The sequence below is a fragment of the Dromaius novaehollandiae genome, chromosome 5, assembly GCF_036370855.1.
Source record: "Dromaius novaehollandiae isolate bDroNov1 chromosome 5, bDroNov1.hap1, whole genome shotgun sequence".
In the NCBI taxonomy this organism is placed as follows: Eukaryota; Metazoa; Chordata; class Aves; order Casuariiformes; family Dromaiidae; genus Dromaius; species Dromaius novaehollandiae.
Genome location: NC_088102.1, coordinates 25,544,529 through 25,571,739, shown reverse-complemented (window position 1 = coordinate 25,571,739; position 27,211 = coordinate 25,544,529). Strand labels below are relative to the sequence as shown.

Genomic DNA, 27,211 nt, shown 5'->3' with positions numbered 1-27,211 from the left:
TTGGATGTTATTATTTGGATAAGAAAGAGAGAGGCTTTGTCATAGTGTGCAATGTATATGGAAAAAAGTGGAGAAATTGAATCATCGACTACTTGTAACTTGAGTAGCTAAAAACTTTCCATTCAAAATTAAAGTAAGTAAAAGCCATGTCTGAGCTGGGGAAAGGGGAAAGATGTCAGAGGCTGTGTCCTACCTTAGAGGAATCTGCCCCAGACCAGGGATGGAAGTCCAAACATCCATCAGAGAAATGGTATCCTGCCCTGGGCAGGACACGTACCGAGGATTCAACAGCTCACAGTGTGTGTGTGTGTGTGTGTGTGTGTGTGTGTGTGTTGATCAGCATCAGCTGAACAGGCTCCATGCCTTCCCGCCTTCCCCCCCCCCCCCCCCCCCCCGACCACTGTGGCTGAAAAGTGTGAGACAACTGCTGGAAGTATCACTATTCCCTGGAAAATCACAGCCTCAGTGAAGGTGCTGAAGGCCTGGATGTCTGGTTGCTGTATCGGGCATGGCCATAAGAGGGAAGTGTGTGCTCAAGCATTAGGTGCCTTCCTCCAGGCTGGAGCGGCACTGGCTGGGCAGGTTGTGGGCTCTGCAGGCAGCACTCACTCTGCCCCAGACCCACCTCCTGTGTAGGGTTAAAAGAAGGCCTGTGCCTTTGGAGTAACTGAGCTCAGTCATAGTCAGAGATGCAGGGAGCAATGATGAGAGTGAAGAGAAATGGAGGAGCAGGGGTTGGAGCAGATCCCATGACTTCTCAAATGTAGGGGAGGGTGAGACATGCAACCCTGACCAGTACTAGGAGAAATGGGGTCATCTTGACCAGAGGTGCTAGGCAGCCAGGTGGAGAGATCTCATGCCAGTCATATACTTTCTCAAGGATGTTACATCGCTGGTCACATTAGGTGGATCACACTCAGATCAGGGAAGTCAGGCTTGAGGATATTGAATCTGGGTCATTTTTAGGAGTATGGGGAAGAGTTGAAGAGAAGGAGAGTTGAGGTGAGCAGGGGGAGCTTGAGAAGGGTCTACAAGGAGGAGAATGGGCCCAAGAGGATGTGGGCTGGCATCCCTACTGGCTCTCTAAAGAAGACTTTTTTGCCTGAGGCAGTTCTCAGAGTATTTTGTAGGCCACATATATAGAGCACACAAGCTATGTAGCAGAACCAAGCAGTGCTTAGTTGCTAGCAGCCCTTCAGGGTCCAGGGGTGGCTGTCACCCTGATGAGATGGGCTGACAGTTTGCTTTCCCTAACTGCTTGTTAAAACTCACCATTACAGAGGCAGAAAAGGACAGTTGTCCCATGCGATATGGTAACCTTGGGCACAAGCAAGTCTGGGCCTGATAGGCCCTGTTACCTGGAGCTGTTGTGTATGTATGGCTAAGGAGTCTCTGCTTGTCACCTTGCTGGGCTGGGGGCAGGCCTGTGCCCACCACAGTAACATGGCCCAAGCTCTAACCCCACCAGCACCCTCTGGAAGAACTGATGGGACCTGGCATAATAGGGGTAGCTCAGGAGACGCCCCCAGGTTATGCTTGGTGGCGTTTGCAAGAGCTGAGTTTGATCTGTGAGTGGGTAGGGACTCAGCTCATGGTTCATCTGCAGTGCTCTTGCTGTGCTATGAAACTGGTCACTGCTGTCTGTGCCTCTGTTTCTCTGCTATCAGCAGGGAGCTGAGCCCCCCTCCAGGGATCCATAGGGTGCTTTGAGGAGAAATGGCATCAAAACTGATTTCCTACAGTTACCTGCCAAAAGATGTGAGCAGCAGGCCTAGCCAGGAGGGCCAAAAGACCTGCCCACCAGCTCCTCATGGGTTCACAATGCAGAGAAGGGCAGTCATCTCCCTCTATATCTGTTTCTCAGGGACTGTTTTTTTCCCCCCAAAGGCAAAAGCAGAGCAAAGCGAAGGAGACAGAGCTGAACTTATTCCTTGTTCATGCTACAGTATCTGAACAAAATGCATCTAAGAATAAATTGCACAAAAACTGTAGACAGGTTTTGTGGCAAGGCTGTGGGAGACAGGCAGTGTGTGGTTCTTGGAAGCTGGCTGAACATGCACTGATTCTGTGCTTCTACAGCATCTTATGTCTGTGAAGCAGAGGGACATAGAGCTGCAGGAACAGGGACTGTAAGCGTGGCTGCTTGTTTAGAGGCATTGGGGATGTGGCTGGAAGAGCACTGAGGAAATGTGTGTTGCTCAGCACAGGCATGTTGTGCCCATCATATATGGGGAGGGGAGGTGTTGCAGAGCAGGGCATGTAGTATGCCTGTGCCCTGTGTGGGGGCTAGGAGCAGGGGGTTGCTGTGTGTGAGCATATGTGTGCAGCATGCTGCCTGTGCTATGCAGAGGGCAGATGTGCTGGGAATGGCTGCATATAAAAACACAAGAGGTTACTTTGCGGTTAAATGAGGCAAAGCATTACCATGGCGACCATGCTCTCCTCTCCTCTCCCTGCCAGATGCCAGGCTCCCAGGCAATAATGTTTGTATGCTCTTCTGAAAGCCTCAGACCCACTTACCCTCTTTTGATGATGGGTGAGGGCTGTGTTGCTCCCTTTCCGGACAGTGGGAGTGGTAAACCTCGGGAAATGATGTGGTTTCTGTACACTCCATCTTTGCAGGAGAAGGGAGTTGCTCTCTGGGTGCCTGCTACACTAGTGGTTGGTACAGTGCAAAGACAAAAGGCTGAGGTTTGAACTGCTGCAATAAACTGTGGTTCTAGGACTGTATGTCCATGCAGTGTCTTTATAAGCAGCGAAGTTTGAGTCAGTTGCCAATTGCTAGGCATGCATTGTGTATGGGCAGAGAGCTGCCTGCTGGAAGACCTTGCTTCCGCACTACAAGTGAGGTATGCAAAGGAGCATTGCAATGAACAACTTCAACCTTAACTTCACCAGGAGGGAAACTGCTGGGTGCTCTCCACTGACATGTACTGCAAGACTCCAAGGATAGGCACAAGGCAAACGTGCACTTAAGGCATTACACCTCCTTGCTCTAGTGTATTCACACTCTGCGTTGCTGCCCACACAGAGTATATTTTCTGTTCTTGCTGAGTTGCATCAGATCATGTCCTGTGCTGCAGCCTCTGGCAGAGGAAGTAAAGCTGCATCTTCCAGGGGCCAGAAGAGCCAGGGTGCATTTTTCAGTGACCTTATTCTTTCCATCAGCTCTCTAGGAATAGTACTTAGTGGTCTGTGAGGCCATATAAATCATATCATATCTTCTGTGTTCTCAGTTAAAGCTTTGGGGAGAAGGCTGCTTGGAGGTCCATTGGGAAAAAATGGAGGAGCAAGGGCTTTTTGGCCTAAAGTGTTCGGAAGTTCTTGTTTTGGTGGGGTGGTGGTGGTGGGAGCACTGATGCATACTGCACAGACCCATGTGCAAAAACTAGAAAGAACAAGCCATTAGATTGTCACTCTTGTCCTGTAGGTTGAAGTGCCACAGGAGACTGGAGAGGTGCTGTAGACTGGCATGGTAGGTCATCACATCCCTTCTGCTGCACTGGAACATCGCAGACATACAAGATACAGCTAAAGGTTGAAGGTTCAGTGCTCCTCCTCACTGATGCGCCTATTGCAGCAACTTTCCTTGAGTAGTCACCTCTTCCCTTTAAGGCTTTTTGTTTAAAGCACAGAAAGGCATGCTAGACATGGACAAACAGGTACTGTCATCCTGCAGAGGGCTGGCAAAAGAACAAATAGCTGCGTTTTGGTTTAGGTGAAACAATCTCTATGCAGCAGAAATTTGCTAATTTACACTGTCATGAGGTCTTGTTGGAAACATATTTTTGAAAGAAAAAGAAAGGAAATAATGCAAAAGAGATCTGAGTGTATTCCAGCAGATGGTTAAATTTTTCATAGTGATAACTGAAGTCTGTGTGCTATGAACATCTCATCGCAGAAATACATCATGGGAGGTTTCTGCTATCTATTCTTGGCTGAGCACTGACCTTGGCTATTAGATCTTAATTAAGCAAATCCATGACTAATGTTTTTCTCTCTCCTGCTTTTCTGCTGCAGAAAACAGTATTTGTTGAAGCAAACTGAGTGCTTGCATGCTTACTCTCCAGATGGGACCCACAGTCACTAGACTTTGTGTAATCTGAAAAAACAGGATTTCTTGTGTGAATTCCAGGGAAAGGAGGTATTTAAAAATCCTTGGAGCCAGGGTTTGCTGCCTTCAGCATGGAACAGCCTCTGCTGTTCCAGAACAATGCATGTTGTGGAGGTCAGAGAGAAGGGGCGAGTACGCAGTAGAGATCAAATAGAACATACCACATTTTCACTTCTTTATGCTAGCTCACCTGGGATCCTTTAACTTCTCCCCTATCATTTTGTTTCAGGAGAAGGCAAGAACTGCCAGTGGGCTAGACAACAGTAGTGATAAGGCTGTGCAAGACCTGTCTTGCTGTGTAAGACTCCCGTGCAAGCCAGGGGATGGCTGCAGAATAGTTCCAGTTTCAGCCGAGGTAAATGCTGAAGCATCAAAGCATTGTGCCGAGCCCAAATCTATCTTGGAGTGCAGTCGCAGCACTGGGCCAGGAAGGGCTTGGAGGAGATTGTATCCCCATGCTTGTGTTTGACATCCAGCAGCAGCTGGCAATAGCAGGAGCAGCCACAGAAACAATTCTAGGAGAGGTGTGCTTCTGCCTCTGAGAAATGAAGGTGGGAGGTTAGGAGGGAAGGAAGAGTTCTCTCTGCCAGCTAATTGCATATGCTGCCTTCTGTTGGGATTCAGGTGGGAAAGAGGTGACATGGCAGCGACTCGGCTACAGAGACAGAGGAGGCAGCAGGAAAAGGATGGATTTTGTTGAACTTGTTCTGTAGCACACTGCTTGGAGGCAAGAGGAAGAGTGGGGGGGAAAAAAAAGGGATTGTGGATGAGGGCACACTACCTCTTACCAACTGCCAGCCCTGTGGGGAGCAAGAGAGACATTATTTTGTCACCCGCTTTGTGATTAGGATTTGATGGTGCAAAGACAGTGTTAAGTGTAGGTCTCATACGTGGTGGAACAAAACCATTGCTTTAAAAGGGCCTGCAGCATGTTTTCAGCTGTTTGGGCTGGAAGGGGCTTATTTGCATGCAGCATTCAGCTGGGTACAGGACAGCTGCAGATTATTTGCAATGGTGAGGCTAAAATCTTCCCTACCCTGTGTCACAGACACCTGACAATCAGCCCTTTTGTGAAATCAGGCCTCATCATGGCAATGAGAAGCCAGACAAACTCAAAGCAATCATTGCAAACATAGTGCCATTCTCTGAGAGACTTTCCAGGTGCTAGCTGTTGAAGTCAGACATCAGTCAGACCTTTTGTCAGTCTTAGAGGAAGGCTGTCTGGAAAGCCAAGGGCAAAAAGGCCAGTGTATATGGAAGTGTGCTGAGTGGAGTGGTAGGTATACCTAGGCTTGATCTTTGCCACTGGGATAAGGTAAGGATAAGGTAAGAGTAATTCTCTCCATTCTAGGAAAGATGGGACATGCTGTGCAGTAACTGGGGATGAAAAGGGTGTAAAATCTTGGCCTAGTCCTATATTTAGCCTATGACTGTTCCCTCTTCTCTGCCTGCCTTGGCTGTGAGCAGTGACGCTTTTTCCTCTTCCTTAGGGAAAACTATTTCTAAACATGAATTTTTTGTTACTGCTACTACTAACTTCTTGATAGTCCACTCAAGTATACTTTTGTTCAGGTTCATCCCTTGATTCCTAGCTCCACAGTCCCAAGATTTGTTTAAGGAGAAATCTGCTTACGAACCAGTGAGCCTTTCCAAAATTGAAATTCTGTCTGAAAACAAAGATAACACCAAAGCTTCACCTACAACCAATTCCTCTGCCTGGACTGATTGTTTTTAAGCAAGAACAGTGCTTTGAAGGATGAGTCTCCTTTTCAGGCTGTGTGCACTCTCCTCTGGTTCCTCCATCATTTCAAAATCAATAGCTGTCTCTGATTGCCCCCCTCTGCTCCAGACCCTGCTCTTTGCTATGTCATTTTAGTTTTAATTTGCCACAGCAAAATTGCAGTCATTTTTTCCCCATCCTAATTAAGAAACCTGTCCATTAAGGAGAAGGTTTTGTTTTCTTTCTTATCTAAGCCCATAGCACAGAATGGAGACAGAAATGATTGGTGAGAAGATCAGCTCCAGAAAGCCAAGGCCTTTATTGATTCTTCTGGCTGTCCTTAATAAATGCAGAATTAGAGTTTTAAATTCACCTAGAAGGAAGCCAAAAGCTAGTGTAAAATGCTGACTTCCTAACATCAGAGAATATAGAAGCAGTATGTCTTTGAGTCTTTTTACTCTATATATGTAGTTTCAACAAAAATGTTCAAGAGAATGTTTCATTTTACCTTGCCTTACCGCTCGGTTTCCCTGCCTTTTGATATAAATTGGCATTGCTCCTGGCTTTCCAGAGGGTAATGGTCCTGATCTACCTTTTGGAAATGCTTTGAGATCTGTGCCTGGAGCAGATTTAAAATGCTGAGGCATGGGTGAATGGCCCCCTCCATCTCAGCTCTGAGTTAAGAAAATGAGCGCTGAGTGATGGTAACGGAGGGCTCAGCCTTAAGCCATTCAGTTATTTCACGCTGGTGCTAACAAACATGATGACAGACACAAAAAGGGAATGGCTGAAAGGAGGAACTCCCAAACATTAGATGGAAGAGTGTCTACTACACATGGGGATTTTGTGGAAGAGGATGCTCAACAGCAACAACATAGGACAATGTCAGAGAGAGGATAGTCCCCTCTGGCTTCCTCTAAGAAAATGAGATGAGAGATGCCTCTGCAGGGTTACAACCTGTACTATCCAGAGGAAGAAGCATCTCTTCTGCAGGGAGGAAAAGCTGCTGCAGATGTTACTCCCTCCCTTCTCATCCCCCTGGGCAGTGGAAGTGGCAGCTACCTTCTGTGAGGCCTATCAGAGCACAAGCCCTGGATGTGAATCAATATCAGATTTCGCTCCCTGCCATCCTCCAGGCCCTTACTTATCTTGGAGAGAAGCATTTAGCAGATTAACCTGTTTGGAGTCTCTGTGCATGCTCAAATCCTCCTAGGATGGTCATACACTTAAAATAGCAGGAACTGGAGGGGGAGGATGCTTACTAGACTAAAATTACTCTGATATTCCAGAGTGTTCCTCTCTCCACCAGGACCCCAGGATCAAAACACCTTGGAGCAGGACTTGCTTAAAAAGTCCAGACAAAATCTGCATTAAAGGCATAAAAGTAGGCTTTTGAGCCTGGTTTTCTAAGGAAATAAGGATTATGTTCTTGTGTTTTGTGCATGTGTGTAACTGCATGTCTTCACATTCCTATCCAGTCACTTTAAAGCCTGTTGGTCCATTTCAGTTAGATTTGATAGTGTAAGTTTCACAGCTAATTTAGTTCCTGTGGGTTTAGTAGGTAGCCAGTTAGAGGAAAGGGACTCTATAAATGCCCTGATTCAGGAAAAGGCTGCAGTGCACATGCATTAAATGCTGGTGAGAGCATGTAGGAGAAAAACACTTACAAATGCTCAGCTGGAAGAACAGCTTCAATGAGAGGGCACAATGTTTCAGGAACACAAATTCATAGGGAACCAGGGATCACTGATCCTGCTGCTCAAAAACCACTGCCTTTGTTGTACTGTGGTACAGATGGGAGGAAAAGATTATTTATTTAAGAAATGATAAAAAAACCCCTAGGATCTAGGATTTAAGTGGATCTGGTGGGTTTAGGAACTAGGATTCATGGCCCATTTGTTGCTGGCACCCTGTTTGTAACAAGCCAGCACTAGTGGACAGATTGGAGTACTACCTGAAACTAGGAAAGATCTTGAAGAACAGTTTCAAGTATAGTCAGGAGCCCAGGGTCTATGAGGAAATGTTGAAGGACCTGGCATTCTCTACTGTGGTACAGAGGAGACTAAAGAGGAGAGGAAGCTAATTGCAGAGCCTGCAACTATATGAAAGGGAATTACAAACTCTTCTTGGTGGTAGCAGACAGTAAGTAAAAGGCAAAGGGAAGGGCTACAAGTTGTGTTTTGGGAAATTCAGGCAGTGCATAAAGAGAAACTTCTTCATAAGGTGCGTAGAGCAGCACTGGCACAGGTTAACCAGAGAAGTAGTGGAAACACCATCATAGGTTTTTAAGTCTACTGTGTTCTAGCCTGATCCAGTTTTGGCAACAGCTCTGTTCCTAGTGGGAGGCTGGATTAGAGACCTCCAGACAGCCTCTCCAGCCATTATTTCTGTGGTCCTTTGACTACAGATATCAGAAGGTGATGCAAGGAAACAGTCTGTATGAGCTAAGCTATAACTTGCACAGTGGGAACTTTCACCTCACCTCTACTAGAGTGTATGTGAACATTTTCTTAGTGTTCAGTATTTGTATGGAAAAATGGTTTTATTAAGATATTTGTGTCTACTATTTGCTAAATAGAAATAGCTGAATGTATTTTGTACCATGCTAAATTTGCATCAGCAACATCTTGTGCCTCTTGTGCCTGATCTGTAACTGACCTATAGCATTATGCTACAGGCTGTTTTCAACCAGATTTGATATTAGGATGTACACAGGCATCAGCAGATGTGGAGGACTGTCACTAGTCCAGAGACTCAAGAAAACTGTGAACTAGAGCCTTATTCTAGGATGGGCATTATTTTCAATACCTCACTCTTGTCTTTACACCTTTTCTATCAAAACCTTTTCTTGTAAAGAGATCTTCTAATAAACCTACCTTTATATAGGGGTCCTGACTTATTCTTCTGAATCAATAATTTCTGGAGTCCTTGTACTTCTGTTAACCATTTGAGGAATTTGTTCAGAGTTAGACAAGTTTTGTGATCATATCAGAACTAAAGCATACTTAGAACACACTGGATTATAGCTCAGTTAATCTTGCATCCTAATTAAATGGGATGTAAATCTTGTCACTAAGTTTCTTTTCCATGTTAAATCTATCAAGCTTCAGGTGTGATGTGAATGGGAATGGCTTACATAAATACATGAAGACAGATCCAAGTTCTTGTCTGCACTCTGACCTAAGATGCAGACAGCTTCAACCTGGACTTGTAGCCATGGCAGTGGGATGCTCTGCAGCCAGGTAGGTGTTCTGTATCTATTAGCTTCTTCATGTAGCTCGGCAGAGCATGTAGAATAGGCAGAGGAGCTTAGATCTGTGTTAGGTGTATCTGTAGAAATATCTGATGTGGAACAGCGAGGAAAAACATCAACTAGCTCTCAAAGAATGGAAAAATACCTACAAACAGAACCATTCAGGCAGTAGACACAACTTTGGGGCCTGCTTTGCCAATAAGTTACTGCCTGGTTGCAATGCAGGGGGTGTCCTGGGCATTAGTTGGCAGTCCAGTTTGTAACGCAACTTCTCCAGCACTGTACCCTCAAAAGGACTGAAAATGATGAATTTACACAGGTGGTTTCCTCTTCCATCTCCAGTACTCAACAGACTGTGCTTTGATTCTGATTTATCTAAAGATTTTATTTTCCCTTTACTCTAGATTATATAAAACTCAGTAGTTGTTTACAATCTGTTGGACAGTTAGTTTTAGCTAAACATCACATAATGAACAGAGTACATGTGGTAAACAAACAACATGCTTCATTTCCAGGTGGCCTTGAATTAAACACATCATTATCTTCCTGGAACCAGCTGACTACATTAATTTTCTTACAGAGTTAGCCTGCATGACCCCTTTTCCCCTCCCCTCAGCTGCACATGGTGGGGCATCCTAGAAGACTCTTTCCTATGGCACTGATGCAATTTTATGTTTGTGACCTCTGGGCAGCGCTTCTCCTTTAGAGGAATTAAAAGCTACAGAGATTACCTCAGCATGCACCCATATGAACACAAGCAAATATCTGTGGTACATATAGATGTGAAAACTTGATCAGCACTATGAAAAATCTTGCTGTGTCACTGCAAACCTAAACAGATTAGGTGCAAGTGCCATAACCTGAAAACTGTTTAAATTAGGTTAATGGTTCTCAATCATTCTTTCCAAAGAAAATTTAGTAGAATTCTGTATATCATTTGATCTACTCTACTGCCTTCCCCCCCCCCCCCAACTCCCTTCCCAAGCTGTTGTTGCCTCTTCAAAATCAAGTTCTTTGAGCACAATTCAGTGAGCTTGGAGAAGTCCTGCATTTTGCTCATTTGTACTCCCCTTTTCACCTCTAATATGGTCACAGTACCAATACTGCAGTTGGACTGGCAGTCCAGGAAATTCTTTCTTCTTACACTTTTCTCTGCATACATGGATGATTTTTTTTCTTCTGAGTCATTTCTGGTATGCCCATTTCTGGGCCATGGAATTCTAATTTTCTGGGTGTCTGGTACCAAATTAGATTAGTGGTATCTCAGTCACAAAATGTCATTAGATAACAAACTTGAAGGTCACTAACTCAGCAAATTCTCAGCTCAGTCACCATCTAAGCACATGACTTCAATAGCCACTGGATCCCTCCCAGGCTCTACTGCTATCAGTAGTTTGTAGTATTTATTGCAATTTCAAACTGCACAGGTATAAACAGTATGGTTTCTTGTCCTTGAATCACAAGAACAACTGAATCCTGGAATAAATAATTGCTTGGCATTTGTAATATGTTTCTAGGGAAGTGAAGACATTAAGAAGGGAAGATAGACTTAAACCTCAGAAGGCTGTTAAGGAACCAGATGCACTGGCTCATGATCACCTGTCTCCATGAATGTCCTTCTTCTCTAGTCTTCAGGGGTGAGTAGGCAGACTTCTGCTGTACTCTCTAAGCTGAGAATATAAAGTCTACCTTCCCATGGTTAGGAAAACAGATATTCTCCCTCCCCTTTCAGGTGTTGCTTAGGGAGCTTTGCTCTTTTCTACATTTACTCAGTCAACATTCCCTTCTGGTCCAGTCACCCTGTAATCTCTCTCCACAACAGTATTCACTCTCCCAGGGCTCAGCTGTAAATACACCAGCCCTTTAACATAGAAAGGAGAGATTTCTAGCATAGAATATAGAAATGAGGTATGAAAACCCACATCTGATTATTTTAGTCATTAAATTTACTGGAGCTCACTGCAGTATTGAATACAGAATTAATTGCACACATATACATCAGTATTCACCTGCTATGAAACAAACATACCAGACACACTTTCCCCATGAGGAAAAGACACCAGATACATATTAAATTGGAGTTCAATGCTGCAGGCGATACCTTTCTGAAACTGCCCAACAAACTGAACAGCACATAAACAAAGCTGCCCTGCAGATATATGCAGGGCTCCTCCTCCAGAGCTAGCAGATGGCAGAGGCAGCAGATCCAGAAGAAGCCTAGAGGGAATAGCACAAGGGATGCGGCAGTATTAACGATACAGCAAAATAACTAACAGGTACAAAAAGAAAAGAAAAAAGAAAACAAGGCCCAAACTGATAGAGATCTTTAATTTAAAAATAGAGTTCAGTTTATTCATTGGGAAAGTGAGACAAAATACCCCAGGGACAGAGTATTCCACTCCAACAATTAAAATTGCATTAAAAACCAGATAGGAAGGCCTGAGCCTTAAACAGAATGGGCACAAAAGCTAGCATTTTTCTTTGTTTCTATATATTTATCTTTTGGGTGATAGAGATAATCACTGATTAATTTCTTTTTTAGGTACTTAATTTACAATTTCTTTGTTTCTACTTGTAAGCCATTCTGTTCCTTAAAGATGCCAGCTTGGGAGTGCAGGACCATATTCTGCAGGCACTGAATGGAGGCAGTTCTAAAAGAATGGGGATGTAAGGCTCAATCACATAGCAACTGCTGGGAGGACACCCAACTGGGAGTTACTAGATAGTGTAAGTAAATCTTGCCCCTGATCATTTCCCTCTAAAATCTGAGGTACATAAGTCCAGTCCCACAAATAAAATCAGTTTCTGTAGCAGCTGAGGGGGTACAAGCAGGCAGAGGGAGAGGACAGAACTACGGCAAGCTTACAGCAGGCGTTGCACAAGGGAGCTGACTGTTTCGGATCATTGAACCATTTTTTGCTGCAGAGGTGATTCTCTTGGAAGTGCTGGAAGTAGGTTTCATGTCTATGGCAGCCTGTTTCCATTCATACTTGTAAATGATCAATGCACTTCAACTGAGGTTTACAAGCCCTATAGTTTTATTTAATACATAGCAATTATATCTTTTGCTAGCACTTTCTGTCCAGTGATTTCAAAATACTATGTGAGCATCACTGAACCAAGCTTAAAATTCTCTGCCATACAGGTATTTTAATGAGAACTGAGTTTAGAGAACATGTTTATAACGGAACTGCAACAGAGTCCATCTCCTGAGTCCCAGTCCTGAAATCATCCCTCTTTTCCTTTTAAATTCTGTTCCCCCCCCCAACCTCTTTCTTACAGCAACAAGCAGTGCACTCTGCAAAGTCCCTTCATCCCCACACAGATAAGTGACTTCCAGTATGGTTACATGAGTTCCCAACTCCAGAAGTTATCAGTCCAGTCCATGTCAGCATGATCTCCTGGTCTCAGCTGTCTGTGTTTGGTTTGTGTCTCTTGGCTCTGCTGTTCTCCTGGTGGTGACTGTCTTCAGAGGGTGCTTGGCCCTTTGTATTTGTCCCAGATTCCTCTGGAAATTTCTGACCCTCAGAGAGCACCTGCCTGATAGTCATATTAATGCGGGAAGACTGCAAGTACTTGGCACAGACCTGCCAATCCTCCTCAGAGCTGTGCTCAATGACTGAACCAACAAGGAGGTGTGAAGAAAGTGCTTGGTCCAGGCATGAAGGCAAAGCTGTCCCTTCAGGGTTGGGGAGGATCCGGGGCACAGCATGGTACAGCAGGCGGCTGAAGCCAGACATCACCATGATGTCTCCACTGTGCATGAACATCGCTGTTGGGGCCTCCTCCCGCTTCAGGCCCCCGAGCAAAAATATGGACGATTGCCCAAAACTAGAGATGGTGAGAGGACAGAGAGTGAAGAGAAAAACTGAGGTAGTGAACAATTACGTGTACAACAGGAAAATACTAGCAGCTGAATTTCTTTTAAAAAGCTAGATGAACCCCTGGTTACAACTTTACCATAAGAGCATGCAAAACAGACTAACAGGCCTGGTTTAAGTCAGGCCTAGCATGAGCAGGTTCCCTGCCAGGTTTGCAGCTCTGCTGAGGTTTTTCATCCTTGCCAGTTAATGCCCAGTAGCCACTCTACTTCTTTTAGAACGGGACTATACCTCTGCAAAGTGCTTTTCCATTGAAGTGCCACATCCACTGCTATTCAGTCTTCAGATAAACCTATGGCCCTGAGTTACAGCTTCCTACTATACAAGGTCTTCAGAGAGTGAAGATTATACATCTGGTTTGCAAACCAAGTCATATCAACTTCCTATAACCATATGCAACCACACAAAAAAACACCACCAAACCCATCACAACACTCAAGTGCTTTCCCTGACTCACCTGAATGATAAAAGGGGTTGAGAATGGTCTAATTCAGACTCATCTACGTGAATTCCCAGTGAAGAATCAAAGTGATAGTAGTTCAAGATCCCAGCTTGGGCTTGAAAACCCCGGAACCCACATGCTGCAGCCACTTGTTCTGACAAGAATGCGAGGTCTAAGGGGAAAGGAGTGTGGTGATTTGCTGAGTACTTCTGGAGGAAGGAGAGGGGAAAAAAAGCCGGAATATCAGAACAGCAAATACCACTGGAAACACACTGAACGAGAACTCAAAAGTTTGGCTGATGGTCATGGAGAAGGATATATTTGCTTGGAGAATGATTACGCCACAGGCAGAACCACAGCAAGTTTTCCTTATATCATTTAATTCTGGGCCTATCCTGAGACTGCCAGAGAGTTAATCACACCTAGTTAATAATGATAGTTGGATGTTATTCATGCAATTAATCATTACAGCTGGATGGCAAACCTGAAGTCACTAAGATTAGGACCAACATTCTGATAGAGTCTACCACAAACCTGTCAGACAGGACCCACTTTGTCACTACTTCAAGCTGCCAATGTAGAGTTCTGTATCTCATCAGCAGAGCTCTGAACTACACATCTTTGTTCCTTCTTTGAAGGATGAGACAAACAGGAATTAATTGCAAACCTACTTTACTCTCTCCATGGAGTGATTTTGACTGAGTGGAAGGGAGCAACCAAGTTTTTATTATGGCCATCCAGTGACAGGCTGACCCTATTAAGATAAGGCTGAAAGCTAATTTGGTTAAGTATCTGCAACATACTGATAGACTGCATACTCACTCTGCCCTCTTCTCTCAGCCTCCATCTGACTCAGTCTGATGAAAAAGTCCATTTTGGTCTCCACAATGTTCTGGAGCTCCAAAATAGTTATTAGTTGGTGAGACTGTGCTACACCAGTTCAGGTGCTAAGTTCAAAGTCACAGCAGCAGCAGTCTCTTCCTGCTCTCTCTCACCCCTCCAACAAGAAGCAGTATTTCTCAGAAGTAGTTGTCTTCAAATACTCAGGGTCATCCCCACCCTAAGTAGTTAACGATGCTTTTGAGACCATCCCTTTTGGTAAGGTAAAAATGCGCAGTCACCTTGAAATGGAGTCATGGGTCTAGAACAAAGTATAGACTACCATTTACCTTTCAAAGGAAAGAACACAACAATGGACTTCCGCTGTTAAATCCTCCAACATAAACTCATACAGATTAAAACATTCTTACAAGCATAGCTTGCTCCAGCCTTTTCTGAAGACTGTCTTTTAGGATTGTAAGCATTTTACTGTCACTTTATTCCATGATATCCTGTTCTGTCTGACATTCTGAGTACTTACAGGAAAAAGAGAAATAGAGAAGAATTTCATCTCAGTACCTTGGTATCCCAATTATAATGGTAACCAAGGGTCACCCAGCGCAGCTTCTCCAATAAGCTTCTGGGTTCCTTTTTACCAGAACCTTTCCTTCTGCAAAGACAAAATTGAAAGAAATGAGATTCATGCTGAGGGGTTTTCTGGTACTGCAAAATACAGTAATATGAGTTGCTCATCCATACAACAGCCTATTAAGACTGTCCATGCTAAACTTTTATTTTCAGTGCCTTTGGTTTTTCCTCCAAAGACTTTGAAAATTCAGTTCATACAATTTGCGCAGTCTGTAGGGCCTACTGCACACTGCCATCAGTTTGAAAACTTGAATTTTCAACATGATACCTAACAGAGGTTATCAGAGCAGACATCACAGTGAACTGGTGCAGATTTAGAAAGTAGGTTAACAATTAAGCATGTAGTATTTGTGCACCTGAAAGCAAAGGAATGGAATCTGTGAAGATCTAAAAGGTGCAAATACAAAGAAAGAAAAAAAAATGTTTGAGGCATTAAATGGAGTATATCAAGAAGAAAAGAAAAACTTTGCCTGATGGTGAAGTAATTAAAGCTGCATAATACTCTCCTAAGCAAAGGGCCATTAGTTCTACTTCTTGGTGCCTTTATAGGAAGTGCTTAGGACAGACTGACTCAATGCTCAGTAAGGAACAAGACTGCCTTAGCTATGAACATACACATCTCGTAATGTCAAGAAGTCTAGATTGCTGGTGTCTCCTACTCAGACTGCCATACAGACCAGAAAGCTCACACTAAATATTTTACAAGAGCATCATAATGCATGTCTCAGTAATTGCTGTTCTCGAGTGACAACCCTAATGCAGAGGGGCCCAGCAGTCTGAAACCATATGCCAACTTACCTTCCTTGCTTGAAGGTGGAGAATCCAGGAAGATACCTGGAGGGATGGACTCTTACTGTGGCCAACAGAAAAGTATTTGTAGAGTTGCATCAAAAAGTGTTACTATAGTAAATCAGGCTGAAGCATGCTAGTGACAAATATGGAAAGGTACACATGTATCTTCTATTCCACTTATTCCAGCAATTTCAGCTTCTTTTCTCAAGCTAAATCATGTTATTGTGAAGACAGAAAGAAAAGGGAAATGTATCCAGAACATCATGATAAGTAGTAGCACCAGACAGTTGGCTCTCATTTCTGGCTCATTAGTTCAGTAAGACATACTCTGTTTTACAAAACAGGAGGCATAATATTTGTGCTGCCATGGTCAAGTCTCAACCAAGCATCTGCATTTGGTGTGCATTCCTGCCTTGATACACAGCTTGCATCTGCCCTTCACTTATACTGGTCTCTAGTATTAACAGCTGCTAAGCTGAACCAGGAACAGGAGTTAAAGGCCAGCTTCTTTACCTGTAGTGATTTTTCATAGCTCATAGAATATTGAAAGAAGGTCATCTTTCCAGTTATTTGTCATGCAGTAATAGCAACTACAATTACCATAGAGCAGCAACACGGTAACTGTCAAATACACACTGCTCTGAACAATTTATGAAGCCTACAAGTAGGTAATACAGCATTCAGAAAAGGGAGAGCCTATGACTCTTTCCTCTATATCCTTCAGCTGCCAAACTTAATGTTTGTAATTAAACATTTTTGTAACACCTGCATTTCAAAAGTGCCCTTCATATTCTTTCACTACAATGCTACAGTGTTTGCACAACAGCAGGAACTCCTACATACTCAATATTTCCTTATACCCAGATCTTAGAATTTTACATGTGATTTCATGTGTGATTGCTAAGGAGAGGAAAGTAAGTGTTAACGTATCTGGAGACAATGAGTTCCTAGAGCTATAAAAGCAGTTGCTCCTGTAAGAAAGCCCTGAGGAGCTCTGGTATATCTATGTTAGAAAGAGAGCAAGATTCAATAGTAGGAGGGGGCTTTGCTCTGAAGCTCCCTTTTTTCTTTATTCCCCTGTAAGTGATTGCATCTGCAAAACATTTCCCCTCCCTTCCTTATACATAGATATATATATATATATATATAGATATATATATATACACACCTTAGGGGGATGCTCTACCCTCTTTGGTACTCAGTTGTCCCCAGTGCTTAAGAAAACACCCGAATTCCACTTTGTGAAGACAGCACAACATACATCTCTGGTGGCTGCATGGACTCTCCCTAACTGGTGATTCCTGCATCCTGCAGAGGGATGTGCCATGACCCAAGCACATTTATGAATCTTCTTGATTGCTTTAGAAAGTAAAGTATTAAAGCTGTGTGCAAGCCTAGAAGGTCTACTTCTAGACCTTTTCTTAGTTAAGCACTCTGTTCTTCCCTTCTCTGTAAAGTTCTGGCTCCAGATATTAGATGAGTTGGCTAGTTTGATCCCCTGTCCTCTAAGGAAAGCACCCATACAGCAGTTTGCTTATTTGAAGTTTTAGGCAAGTGCTTAATAAAATTGCCAATGTTTCTGTCAGCCATCACTCTCCAAAACACTGTTTTCAACTGAACTGGAGCCAGCTGCAAATTAACCTCTGTTCTGATCATTCTCTGCACATGCAGGAGTGCTGCTGGGAAAGGCCCGTCAAGCTGGAACAGTACCCCACTTTTTTTCATCTCTAGGACACAATGCTGACCAGCTTTCAAAGAACAATCTTTTGTGCTTGAGGTAACACAAATGTAAAAGCCAAAATTTAAAAAACAAGCAAGGCTTCTGAATTTCTGTAACTAACTCTGACTAAGCCTGGAAAACTCAAGTAGAGGCCTCACTTCTCTCCTAGGGGCAAATATTTAGAAGTCAAAGTCTTTCTTTTGCCATGCTGTATCTTGTAGATATGAAGAGTATTTTTTAAGTAAAATCTCTGCATGTGATTTCTACTAAGAGACTGGAGGATGAAAGTTGTAGGTCATTCCATCCTCTCCATTCCAAACTCTGGTCATTCCATCCAGTGAAACAGCCATTATCAAAAATGAGCAGTGAAATCAACAAGGTAATGATAAACAGCACATATCTTGTATTTATTTTTATAGGTGACTCCAATTGCGAATAAAAGGGCTTTAAAACTTGGACAAATTCTCCATTTAATTCTCCATTTACCTTCAGATCACCTAGGTACAGAAAAGGCAGCCATGTCCCCCACAGAACTCAGAACCTGTGGGTCAGGTTCTCCTTTCAGAGTAAACAGGATTGCCATTAAAATGGTACATTTAATCACCACCTTCAGACTGGATGGGCAATGACACTCAGTTACAAGGACACATCAAATAAAGATACTAGCTCTGTGGAAACAGAAATAGTGATCACAAGTACTAAGTTATCATAGCTTATTCAGCTTCTTTTTTCTTACAGTAATCATGAAGGTGATGTAAGGCACGTACACCTTACTTGGTAGCCAAGGACCACCAAGAGCCACTTGCACATTCAGTTACTATAATCCAGCTGGCAAGCAGAACGTTACAAACCTGTGATAATGCCTCACTTCTGATCATGTGCTCATGCAATAAATCTCTACAACTGTTCAGAGTAGAAAGCAGTTTCTTCCTCTATCTGAAAGTGCAGAGGGGAGGCATAGAGTGTCCACTTGTGCAGTTTGTAAAGGACAGGTTAATAATATAGATTAAAAAAAAAGTTTATCTGAAGTGCCTTTCCCTCAGCTCCCCTTTTCCTGTACTGGAGAGAAGCATCCTGTACCGGCATGTGAAGTGTGAAGGGAGAAAAAAGGAATAAACACAAGTACTACAGGACCACCCATGAAAGAAAAACTTCCAAAGAAATACTTTGGAAAATAAGACACAAAAACTAACTACCCTGAGGAGTGCAAGGAAGAGCATATACAGCATTTCAATTACAGGATATCAGGTCCAACAGCTGACTGGAAAAAGCTAACACATTCAGGGTGTTAGGAAAGGATTTCTACCTCAGAAAAACTGAGATCTAGAGGGACCTCATGATTCCACTTGTAGCTGAGCTTAGAGATCACCATGGTATCAGCCTGAGTGCCTACTTTACCCTACAAATCTGACTGATGGATTTGGAGTAATATGCTACTAGAAAATCCCATTTTGAGTGAGAATAAGGGACTTAACAAGGATGCACATTGAGCCATGCAAAAATCTACCTTTAACTTGGCATGTTAGACACCATCTGCACACAGCAAGCACGTACATGATCTTTTTCAGCTTCCCTCTCCTGATGATTTTTCTTAGGTCTTCTCAGAGCTGAGCATGTCTGCTTCTGTTAATTTTGACTATCAGAGGTTATTCTGAGAGGCAGGACTCACCTCAGCTGCTCCTTGCTCTGCCCCCACAGATCAGTGGTCTCCTCAGGAGCCATGTGCAGGTCCAGGTTGCAGACATTGGGTTTCTGGGGGTACAGCTTGAGACACTGTTTCACCCAGTGACGCTGGCAGCCCGGAAGGAAAGGGTTTGGTATGAAAATAAACCCTGACCACAAAGAAAAAGAGCGGAGGCAAAAAAAAAAAAAAAAAAAAGAAAAGAAAAAAGAAAGAGGAGAAAGTATGATTAGGTATATGCCTGTTTTTCTAAAAACAGAGCAAAGGATGGGGGGGGGGGGGAAGACATACAACCACTGACTCGGCATGTGAGCTGATCAAATCTATTAACAGGCCAGAACAGGTAAGTTAAAACCTACTGTTTTATCAGTCCAAACAAATGGGGATATAAAATAGAATGCAGGGAGGGCAACCAAGGCTGGTCTAAATAGAGGATTACAGTAAAGAACATTTCTTTAAGGCATACTGATTACAGGTAGATTAAAGTAAGAACTTGGAAAGCCAGCTGCTTTGGAATAACTAAGTTTGATTTTGAAATGCTCCAGCATAATTCATTGAACCTAGCAAAGTTAAAGTAATTCTGGCCCAGTTTCTCTAGACTTCAAATTAACATTGCTGCTGCCTCTGAACTCATTCAGTCTTCTTGTTGCTACTTCAGGGTCATGAACTGCATAGAGCAGTTCACAGGCTCAACAAGTCTCCATTAATGTTAACTGTTCTCTCTTTTGCTTTATGGTTATTTCCAAATAAGTCTGGTTGTATCCATCTTTACATTTTGTATGGTAATACACATGAAAGGGGATGAAGGTCAAACTATATTCCAAACTGCCTGTTGTTGTAGTCTTTGTTGATATATTTCACAGTCAGTGTTACTTAACAAAATAAAGCAAATGTGGCTAGTCTGCACATTCACTTAGCCAGGCATCTCAGGTACAAGGAGCAACCCAAATAAGAGGGTGAACTGGATTAACTTGGTTCACGTCTTAATGGACAAGAGTCCTTGACATAAGAACTGTCATCGCCAGAAGCACTAACTATTTACAGCACTATTCTTTGCTGAAGTTTTCTCCCCAGCACTCCAGAGGTGCTTCCTTCCAGGCTACGGTTGACAGTATTGATGAATGATTGTGCTGTACCTACTCTCAGAATCAAGACATTCTTTCAAGGACTGTCAATTCAGTAAGACTCATCAACACAAAATTCACATACAAAAAGAGATATGGTTATAGGAAGAACAAAGAAAAAGGGGGTTTCAAGGTTTTGCTCTACTTTGTCTTTTTGAACTTTTCAGACATACTAAGTTAAACAGAGAGAAAAATAAATGAAAAAGCAAGAAGCAAAGCTAGGAGTCTCAGTAGGATACAAACTTAGCTTGTGGCCTTATGAAAGGGGTAATAAAAGCACAGAAAAAGCTTCCTGCCAGCAAATCTCACAGACCTCACAAGATTAAATTAACTGGTTAGAAAAAGAACCTTCAATGTATTAATGTACTGTCATTCATTTCACTCGATCCCCTGCACTTTCAGACTATGGGCAGCCTTCTGACAAGTCTAGTTACAAGAAGTTTCTTTGCCAAAAGCATTAACATTTACTTTCTGTTGGCTTCTGTAGAGAACAGAATAGTGATACTGCCCTTCCTATCTACAACTTTTCATGTGGGGTTCTCAAAGCACTCTACTACATACATGAATTATGCTGTACTACACATGTATTATCTCCAGATACTAATGAAGAAACTGAAGCCCAGAGGGCTAGTTACACCCAGAAATGAGAACAGGAATCCAAGTCTTATGATGCTCATATCAGAAGCTTAGAACATGCTCACTTCTCTCCAAATTTTTCAATGCTTACCCTTAGGAAAACAGATCTACTATAGATTTAAAAAAGGGGAGCAACTAAGAAGTGGGTCCCCTCTATGCTTCTGATTTCAAGAAAGGCAAAAAAGCCTGCACTACACTAGTGAGCTATACTAGCAAGCTACACTAGCAGTCAAGACTGTAATAGTTCCTGAGAATGCTAGTAGTGCTAGAAGGCAGGGACATAGTCACACATGGGAGGGAGAAGAGTAAGAAATACATTTCTGTAGCAATCTTTCTAAGCTGACTTAAGAACACCGCAGATGACCTTTGAAGGCAATTGAACCTCTTAGCCTTAAAAGTGTTTGTCTGAGTGGAACGAGCAAAAGAGGAATGCTTTGTGGATCAGCCTTGAGGAAGCAGATGCAATTCTCATATTGCAGCAAAATCTTACAGCACACTAAGTATTAATTTACCCCTTTTGAAAATGATTTCCAGCCTCAGTCAAAAGAAAGACAAGACATGCAGATGTCTAGCAATAAGAACAACCCACTCATAAAACCTATTTGTGGAAATCACAAAGCTCCAAAGTCAGCATTACCCACTTCTCTCAGAACACAGGACACTGCAACAGAAATTCACCCAGTTTCCTTAATCTTATGTTTCACCATGCTCACTACAGGGCCAGCAAAAAGTGACCTCACTTCCATTCGCCCGTAAACAAACTAAGGACAATTCTAACTTACTTTAGAGGGCTTTTACTTTAACATCTTAACGTGCTTTAAGATGCCCAGATAAAGGCTGATGGAAAAGGATAAATTGTTGGTATTCTTGTCCCACACAAGACTCAGTTGTAAACAGGACTGAGGATTTGTTAACATATTTGCATTTCATTTTAGTGAAATGTTTTCTTTGTCAAAGCAGACAAAAAGATGCAGTTCAGTAGAACATCTGTGATCCCCCACATCTAATTGCCAGGAAAGGCATATAGACAGACATAAAATGACAAGAGCAAGCAAGGACTATTTGCGACAGGCAAGTGAAACAAAAATTAAGAGGCTGGAAGAGGTGAAGGCCTTTCTCCTGAAGTTACTGAATTCCCTGTAAGTTAACCAAGTCAAGTGGTTAGTGTGGCTGCCTCAAATCTGGAAATGGCAGGCTGGCTTCACAGTAACACATAGGCATTGCAGTCATGATGAATCAGAAGAAACATGAGGAAAAGTAAAATCAAACAATCAAAAAACCCTTTTTATTGCTGAAATAAGGAGGATCTGGGGAACTACAAGCTTGTCAATCTTACCAAAATCTCCAGTAAGATTATGGAGCAAATCTTCATGGAAGACCTTTCCAGGTACAAGGTTACTGGGAACAGCCAGCATGGATTTACTGAAGGCAAACTGTGTCTAGCTTACTGCCTGCTATAGTGAGATGTCTGGTCCTGCAGACGAGGGGAGAGCAGGGGATGCTATTTATCTTGACTTTAACAAAGGTTTCAGCTTGGTCTCCTGTGGCGTCACTAGAGCCAGACTGGGAACTTATGGATTTTATGGGTAGAATAAAAGGATGAGCAAAAACTGGCTGGCTGGACCACGAGGCTCAAAGGGTAGCCGTTGATGGCTCAAAGTCTAACCAGTGGCTGGTTTTGAGTTTCATTTCTCAGGTCGACACCAGGGCCAGTACTGATAACTGTTTTAATATCTTCGTCAACAAACTGGACAATGGGACATTCACCCTCATCATATTTACATATAAGACCAAACTAGGGGGAGCATTGTATATGCTGGATGGTAGAGCTGCCACTAAAAGACACCTTGACAAGCTGAAAGAATGGGCCAAAAAGAACCTCATGAAGTTGAACAGTCACCTGGGAAGAATAACCCTGTGCAACAGTACGGGCTGAAGACTGACTGACCAGGGACCAGCTCTAAACCAAAGGACCAGGGGGCCCTGGAGGACAAGTTGAGCACGAGTCAGTAGTGCAACCCTGTGCCAATGAAGGCTGACTGCACGTTGGGCTGTATTAGGAAGAGCAACCTAAAGGGCCATTAAAGACAAGATGGAGCCAGATTCTTCTCAGAGGTGCACAGCAAGAGGATGACAAGTAATAGTCAGAAGTTGCAGCAAGGGAAATTCCAATTAGATAAAAAGGAAAAAAAAAATCACAAGAGTAGCCAAACACTGAAACAGGTGCCAAGAGAGGCTGGTAATCTCTATCCTTGGAGATTCCAAAAACTCAACATAAAAAGAGCTCTGAGCAATCTGATTTAACTTTCAAGCTGGCCCTGCTTTAACCAGGGAGTTGGACTAGAGACCTCCGGAGGTTCCTTCCAACCTAAAATCTTTCTATGATTCTGTCGGGTGAACTGAAAACCTAATATGCATTTCAGTTTTTGAAATAACCTGCCTTACGAAATTACTCTGTACCTTGAAAAGGACAAGGGGTTCATATTCACTTATTGTACTAACTGTTCTACACTAGTGAGTAAATGCCACATTGCAGCTCTGAAATGACTACACTTCAGACATCTATTTAATGTTCATAACATATTTTGAGGAAAAAGGGATCCTACAGAAATACACAATCTCGATCAAAGTCTATGGCAACAGGGATCCATTCTCAGAAGGGAAGGTCTGGTTGATAGAGACCATGAAACAACTGGTTCCTCTGTTCTGACCTTCATATATTGCTGCATCCCACCCTTAAGTTGACTCATTTGTTCTCTTCCACTTAAACTAACACTATATTATGTTTAGGCAAACCAAAATAGATTTTTCAGGTAAGCTAAGGAGGATAAGAGGGGAAGACCCCTGAATCAGAAGCAACAAGGTTGTGTTTTTCTTGAAATCAGAGGTACTTACCTGGATAGCCACTGAGGCCATAGGCTTTCCATTGACTAACTGGCTGTAATCCTGCCCTGTAGGCATCTTGATCACTGACTGAAGAAATACTGAGCTGTGATCTGAACACCTGGCAGAAGAAAACAGATCTGGTGAAAGAACAGGGAATAAATACAACACTTGTTCAAAAATAGCACCTACAGGAAAGAATGCTACCAGGGAGTCTTGTGAAAATATCAGTAGTACCCCAGAACTACCATTTAAACAACCATGAGCAGAACAAAGCATGCTGCTAACAGAGCTGGTACGCATGCAACAAAAGAATCAAAAGGTGGCTACCATTTTCACAGTACTTAGGGATCATGGGAGATGTCCTTCATTCATAAAGAACAATTTATAGTAATGAGAAAAGACTCTGCACTATTTGTCCATTTCCACAGTACAGCCTCATCGTTACAAAACATTCTGGTAATTATTGATCTCCATTAGAGGGACTGTAATATTTAGCACTCATAGCACTTCATACCTTTGAAGCATGTTCCAAATACTAGCTATTCCTCATGATCCCACAGGGTAGATGACTATTCTGTTCTGTAATTTACAGAAGGAGAAACTGAGGTACAGTGATGAAGCAGCTCACCAAAGTTATCTGATGAGAAGTAATGTAGAAACCCTACAAATTCTGAAGTTCTACCACATTGCCACTTCTGTTCCCAACACCTGAGTCAGCAGCTCTAAGGTTAGCAGGAGACATTTAGGTTATTTCTCAACTCTCTTGGGTCACAACAGCACATAATTTAAGACGGAAGAAGCCAACACTATTGCTGAAAGAAGCGAACTTGTCCACTGTGCTTCTGCCACCTTCTTCCCTTACAACTGGGAACTTTCTTAGGGAGAACAGGAGAGAGGCAGGTTGGTTTTGATCTGGCTTAGTTCCCCAGTTCATCTCCCCATGTGGCTGTGCAAATATACAGGCTGGCACAAGGGAGGAGCAGCAAAGGGATGGTGGGAATAAGCAGGCACAGGCAGGCAAGACTTGGTTTATGACTATTTAAAGTGTCTATGAAATTAAGGCCTAAGTGCAAGCACTCGGACTCTGCAGTGGTGAATGAGATATAAACATTAGTCTCTCTGCAGGCTGGTACAGCTCTAGTTAAAATCCTCTGAGCAACTGGTTAAAATTACATACATGAAATTTGTGAGAAGACTCTAAACCAGCGCTGGGCAGCAGTTTCTGGCATGTGCCTAGTTCTATCAGTTTTTCAACTCTCTTTGCCAAAAGTGGCTCTGTGACTGCCAGCCTTGAATAGCTATTAGGTCAGAGACTTGTCTGCAGAACATCCCCAGGAGGGGTCTTCCTTTCACTGAGACTTTGCCACCCCTCTGTCTTCTCAAACTGCTTACACACTGCCTGCTGCCAGGGCTTCAGGAAACCTAGAGCTGTTTCTTTGCTGAAGAGCTCAATCACTTGAATCCATTTTCTGAGAGAAAAGGAAGAGTAGTAATGGGCCAATCTGGCTGGCCTGCAGCTCTACTTAAAGGGAAAAGTCACATGTTTTAACCCTAGAAAGGGGAATAAAAGATGCTTTTACTCTTAGGCTATCAACTTATCTTAGAAGGCAACAAGTACAAAAGAAAGACAGGGACAAGTACTTAGAACTTCCCAGAAGGGCTGTAGCATTTGAATTCATGTTATTTGATAAAGCATTGCTGCAAGCTCAGGAAAGGCTGAAATGTTAACAACTCCCTTGTTTAATGCTAAAGCATTGAACAGTTTCATACAGGTCAGGTTTTCTGTCCAGTTAACTATTAATTCTACTATGAAATGATAGAAAAATAAGTATGTTTAATAAAATGGTGAAAAAAATGTTAAGCATTTGAAATATGAAAAATTAGCTAAGATTTCATTTAACTATGTTCTCTACTCCCTTTATTTGTATAGACTCATACAGAGAAAATCCCTGCTTGATAAAACTTCAGAAGATATTCATTATCTTTTTGTGATGTGACAAAATAGAAGATGAGTTTAAAGGATCACCTCTCAGTCACTCAGGACTGGGTAAACTTTCAGATGTGCTCCTCATTACATGGCCCTAATCCACTACAATGGTTGGAGTTTTGTCCTCATGGCTAAGCCAAATGTTTATTAAATGGAAGGAAGAGAAAGCAGAAGAAACTTTACTGAAGGGAAGAGGGCAAGAACTCTAGCCACACATTTTTAAGCTGACACAAGTCTATCCCAACTCTAACTGGCTCAACAAGGTTTTCTAGGACCAAACCAAAAAGTATTGGTAGGGCCCAGGAAATAGCAGGGGTGACAGCTCCAGGAGTGAAATTGTTATTTTCAGTGCACACGTTCCTTTGCTTACTTTAAGTAATGCACGGTTCAGAAGCCTTGGAGATCTCTTATTGTAGCAAAGAAAGTTAACTAAATTTTACAGCTGTTCATCAACATAAGCAAAAAAAGTAAATCTGAGAATAAGATTTTTTTTTTTTTTTATGGTGGCAACATCAGATATAGACCTAACACAACTTCATCCCTCACAGTCATCCCTCCTCTGGAAAGGATTCTCCACTCACAGGTACCAAACACTTGCATAGTCAAATTTAACCCGAGAGCTGCTTTGGCACCATCCTTGGCATTTCTTGTGAAGATGTAAAACATACAGAGAACCAACTGCATTAAAGGCAAAAGGCACCAGAGACGAAGACGTCCGAGGGGCACAAATCAATCAGTTCCTGAACAGTCAGTGTTTAGCCAGGTGTATTATGGTACACCGGTCCTGGAGGCTTTTGGGGTAACAGTGGCACTTTGGGGTGCACTTGTTTTTAGTTTGTGTGGGCAGAAGCACACTGGACCTTCAGCATTGCACTCTTCATGAACTGCTCGCGTCTCTTCATGCGACTCATGTTTTTATATCGTAAGGACCCGTAAGAGGATCGGTGGTAGAGACCAGTGTCTTAGAGCAAGTAACTGAATAGAATTCGAGGTTCGATGTCAAATATGAAGAAAATAAACAGGTGAAGAGAAGACGCTGCGGCACGTTAATAAGCAGGGCGCTGACACACAGCAGAACTACTCAGAGGCCAGCGCGCCCCCGCGCCGCTCCCGGAGCGCGCCCATGAGGAGCTCGCGGCTGCCCCACGCTTCGGCGCCTGAAAAGCGGGCACGGCGGGGCCGGGGCTGCGGCCCCACCGCCAGGCGACGGCAGGGGACAGCAAGCCGAGCCAGGCCGGGCCGCGCCGCGCCGCGCCGCCCGGCCCCGCGGCTCCCGCGCCCCGCCGCAGCCGCCCCCAACCGCGCGGGGAGCCGGGGGAGGGGGAGCGCGGCGTTACCTGCCCCCCCGGAGCGGAGAAGTCCACCACGCCCCGCAAGTCCGACGCGTCCCGCTGCCGGTAGAACCGAAAAAGCCGGCGGAAGGCGTCCTCCCCGCCCTCCCGTGTGAGCGCCGCCGCGGCCGCCCCCGCCGCCATTTTGGCCATGCCGGCGGCGGCCCGCGGGCGCGG

At 43.4% G+C, this 27,211-nt stretch overlaps 1 protein-coding gene and 1 long non-coding RNA gene across 7 annotated transcripts in view; one reads left to right on the top strand and one right to left on the bottom strand.

Moving 5' to 3' along the window:
• LOC135328465 (uncharacterized) overlaps positions 1-14,665 on the top strand; it is a 22,759-nt gene extending 8,094 nt beyond the window's left edge. For 4 of the 6 annotated variants that reach the window (XR_010389358.1, XR_010389357.1, XR_010389356.1 and 1 more), the window contains 2 exons: positions 8,939-9,076; positions 10,605-14,665. This is a non-coding gene — a long non-coding RNA (uncharacterized LOC135328465). Of the gene's footprint in view, positions 1-372; positions 4,470-8,938; positions 9,077-10,604 lie in introns of those variants that run through there. The other 2 variants (XR_010389360.1, XR_010389359.1) reach the window with 2 other exon arrangements.
• On the bottom strand, positions 11,396-27,187 carry ALKBH1 (alkB homolog 1, histone H2A dioxygenase). Its single transcript, XM_064512250.1, has 6 exons — positions 27,041-27,187; positions 23,726-23,834; positions 19,059-19,221; positions 14,809-14,899; positions 13,426-13,619; positions 11,396-12,918 (listed from the first exon to the last, which is right to left on the bottom strand). Exons 1-6 carry the CDS (start codon positions 27,185-27,187, stop codon positions 12,495-12,497), a joined length of 1,128 nt encoding a protein of 375 aa, XP_064368320.1. The 3' UTR covers positions 11,396-12,494.
• Positions 27,188-27,211: the final 24 nt, after the last annotated feature.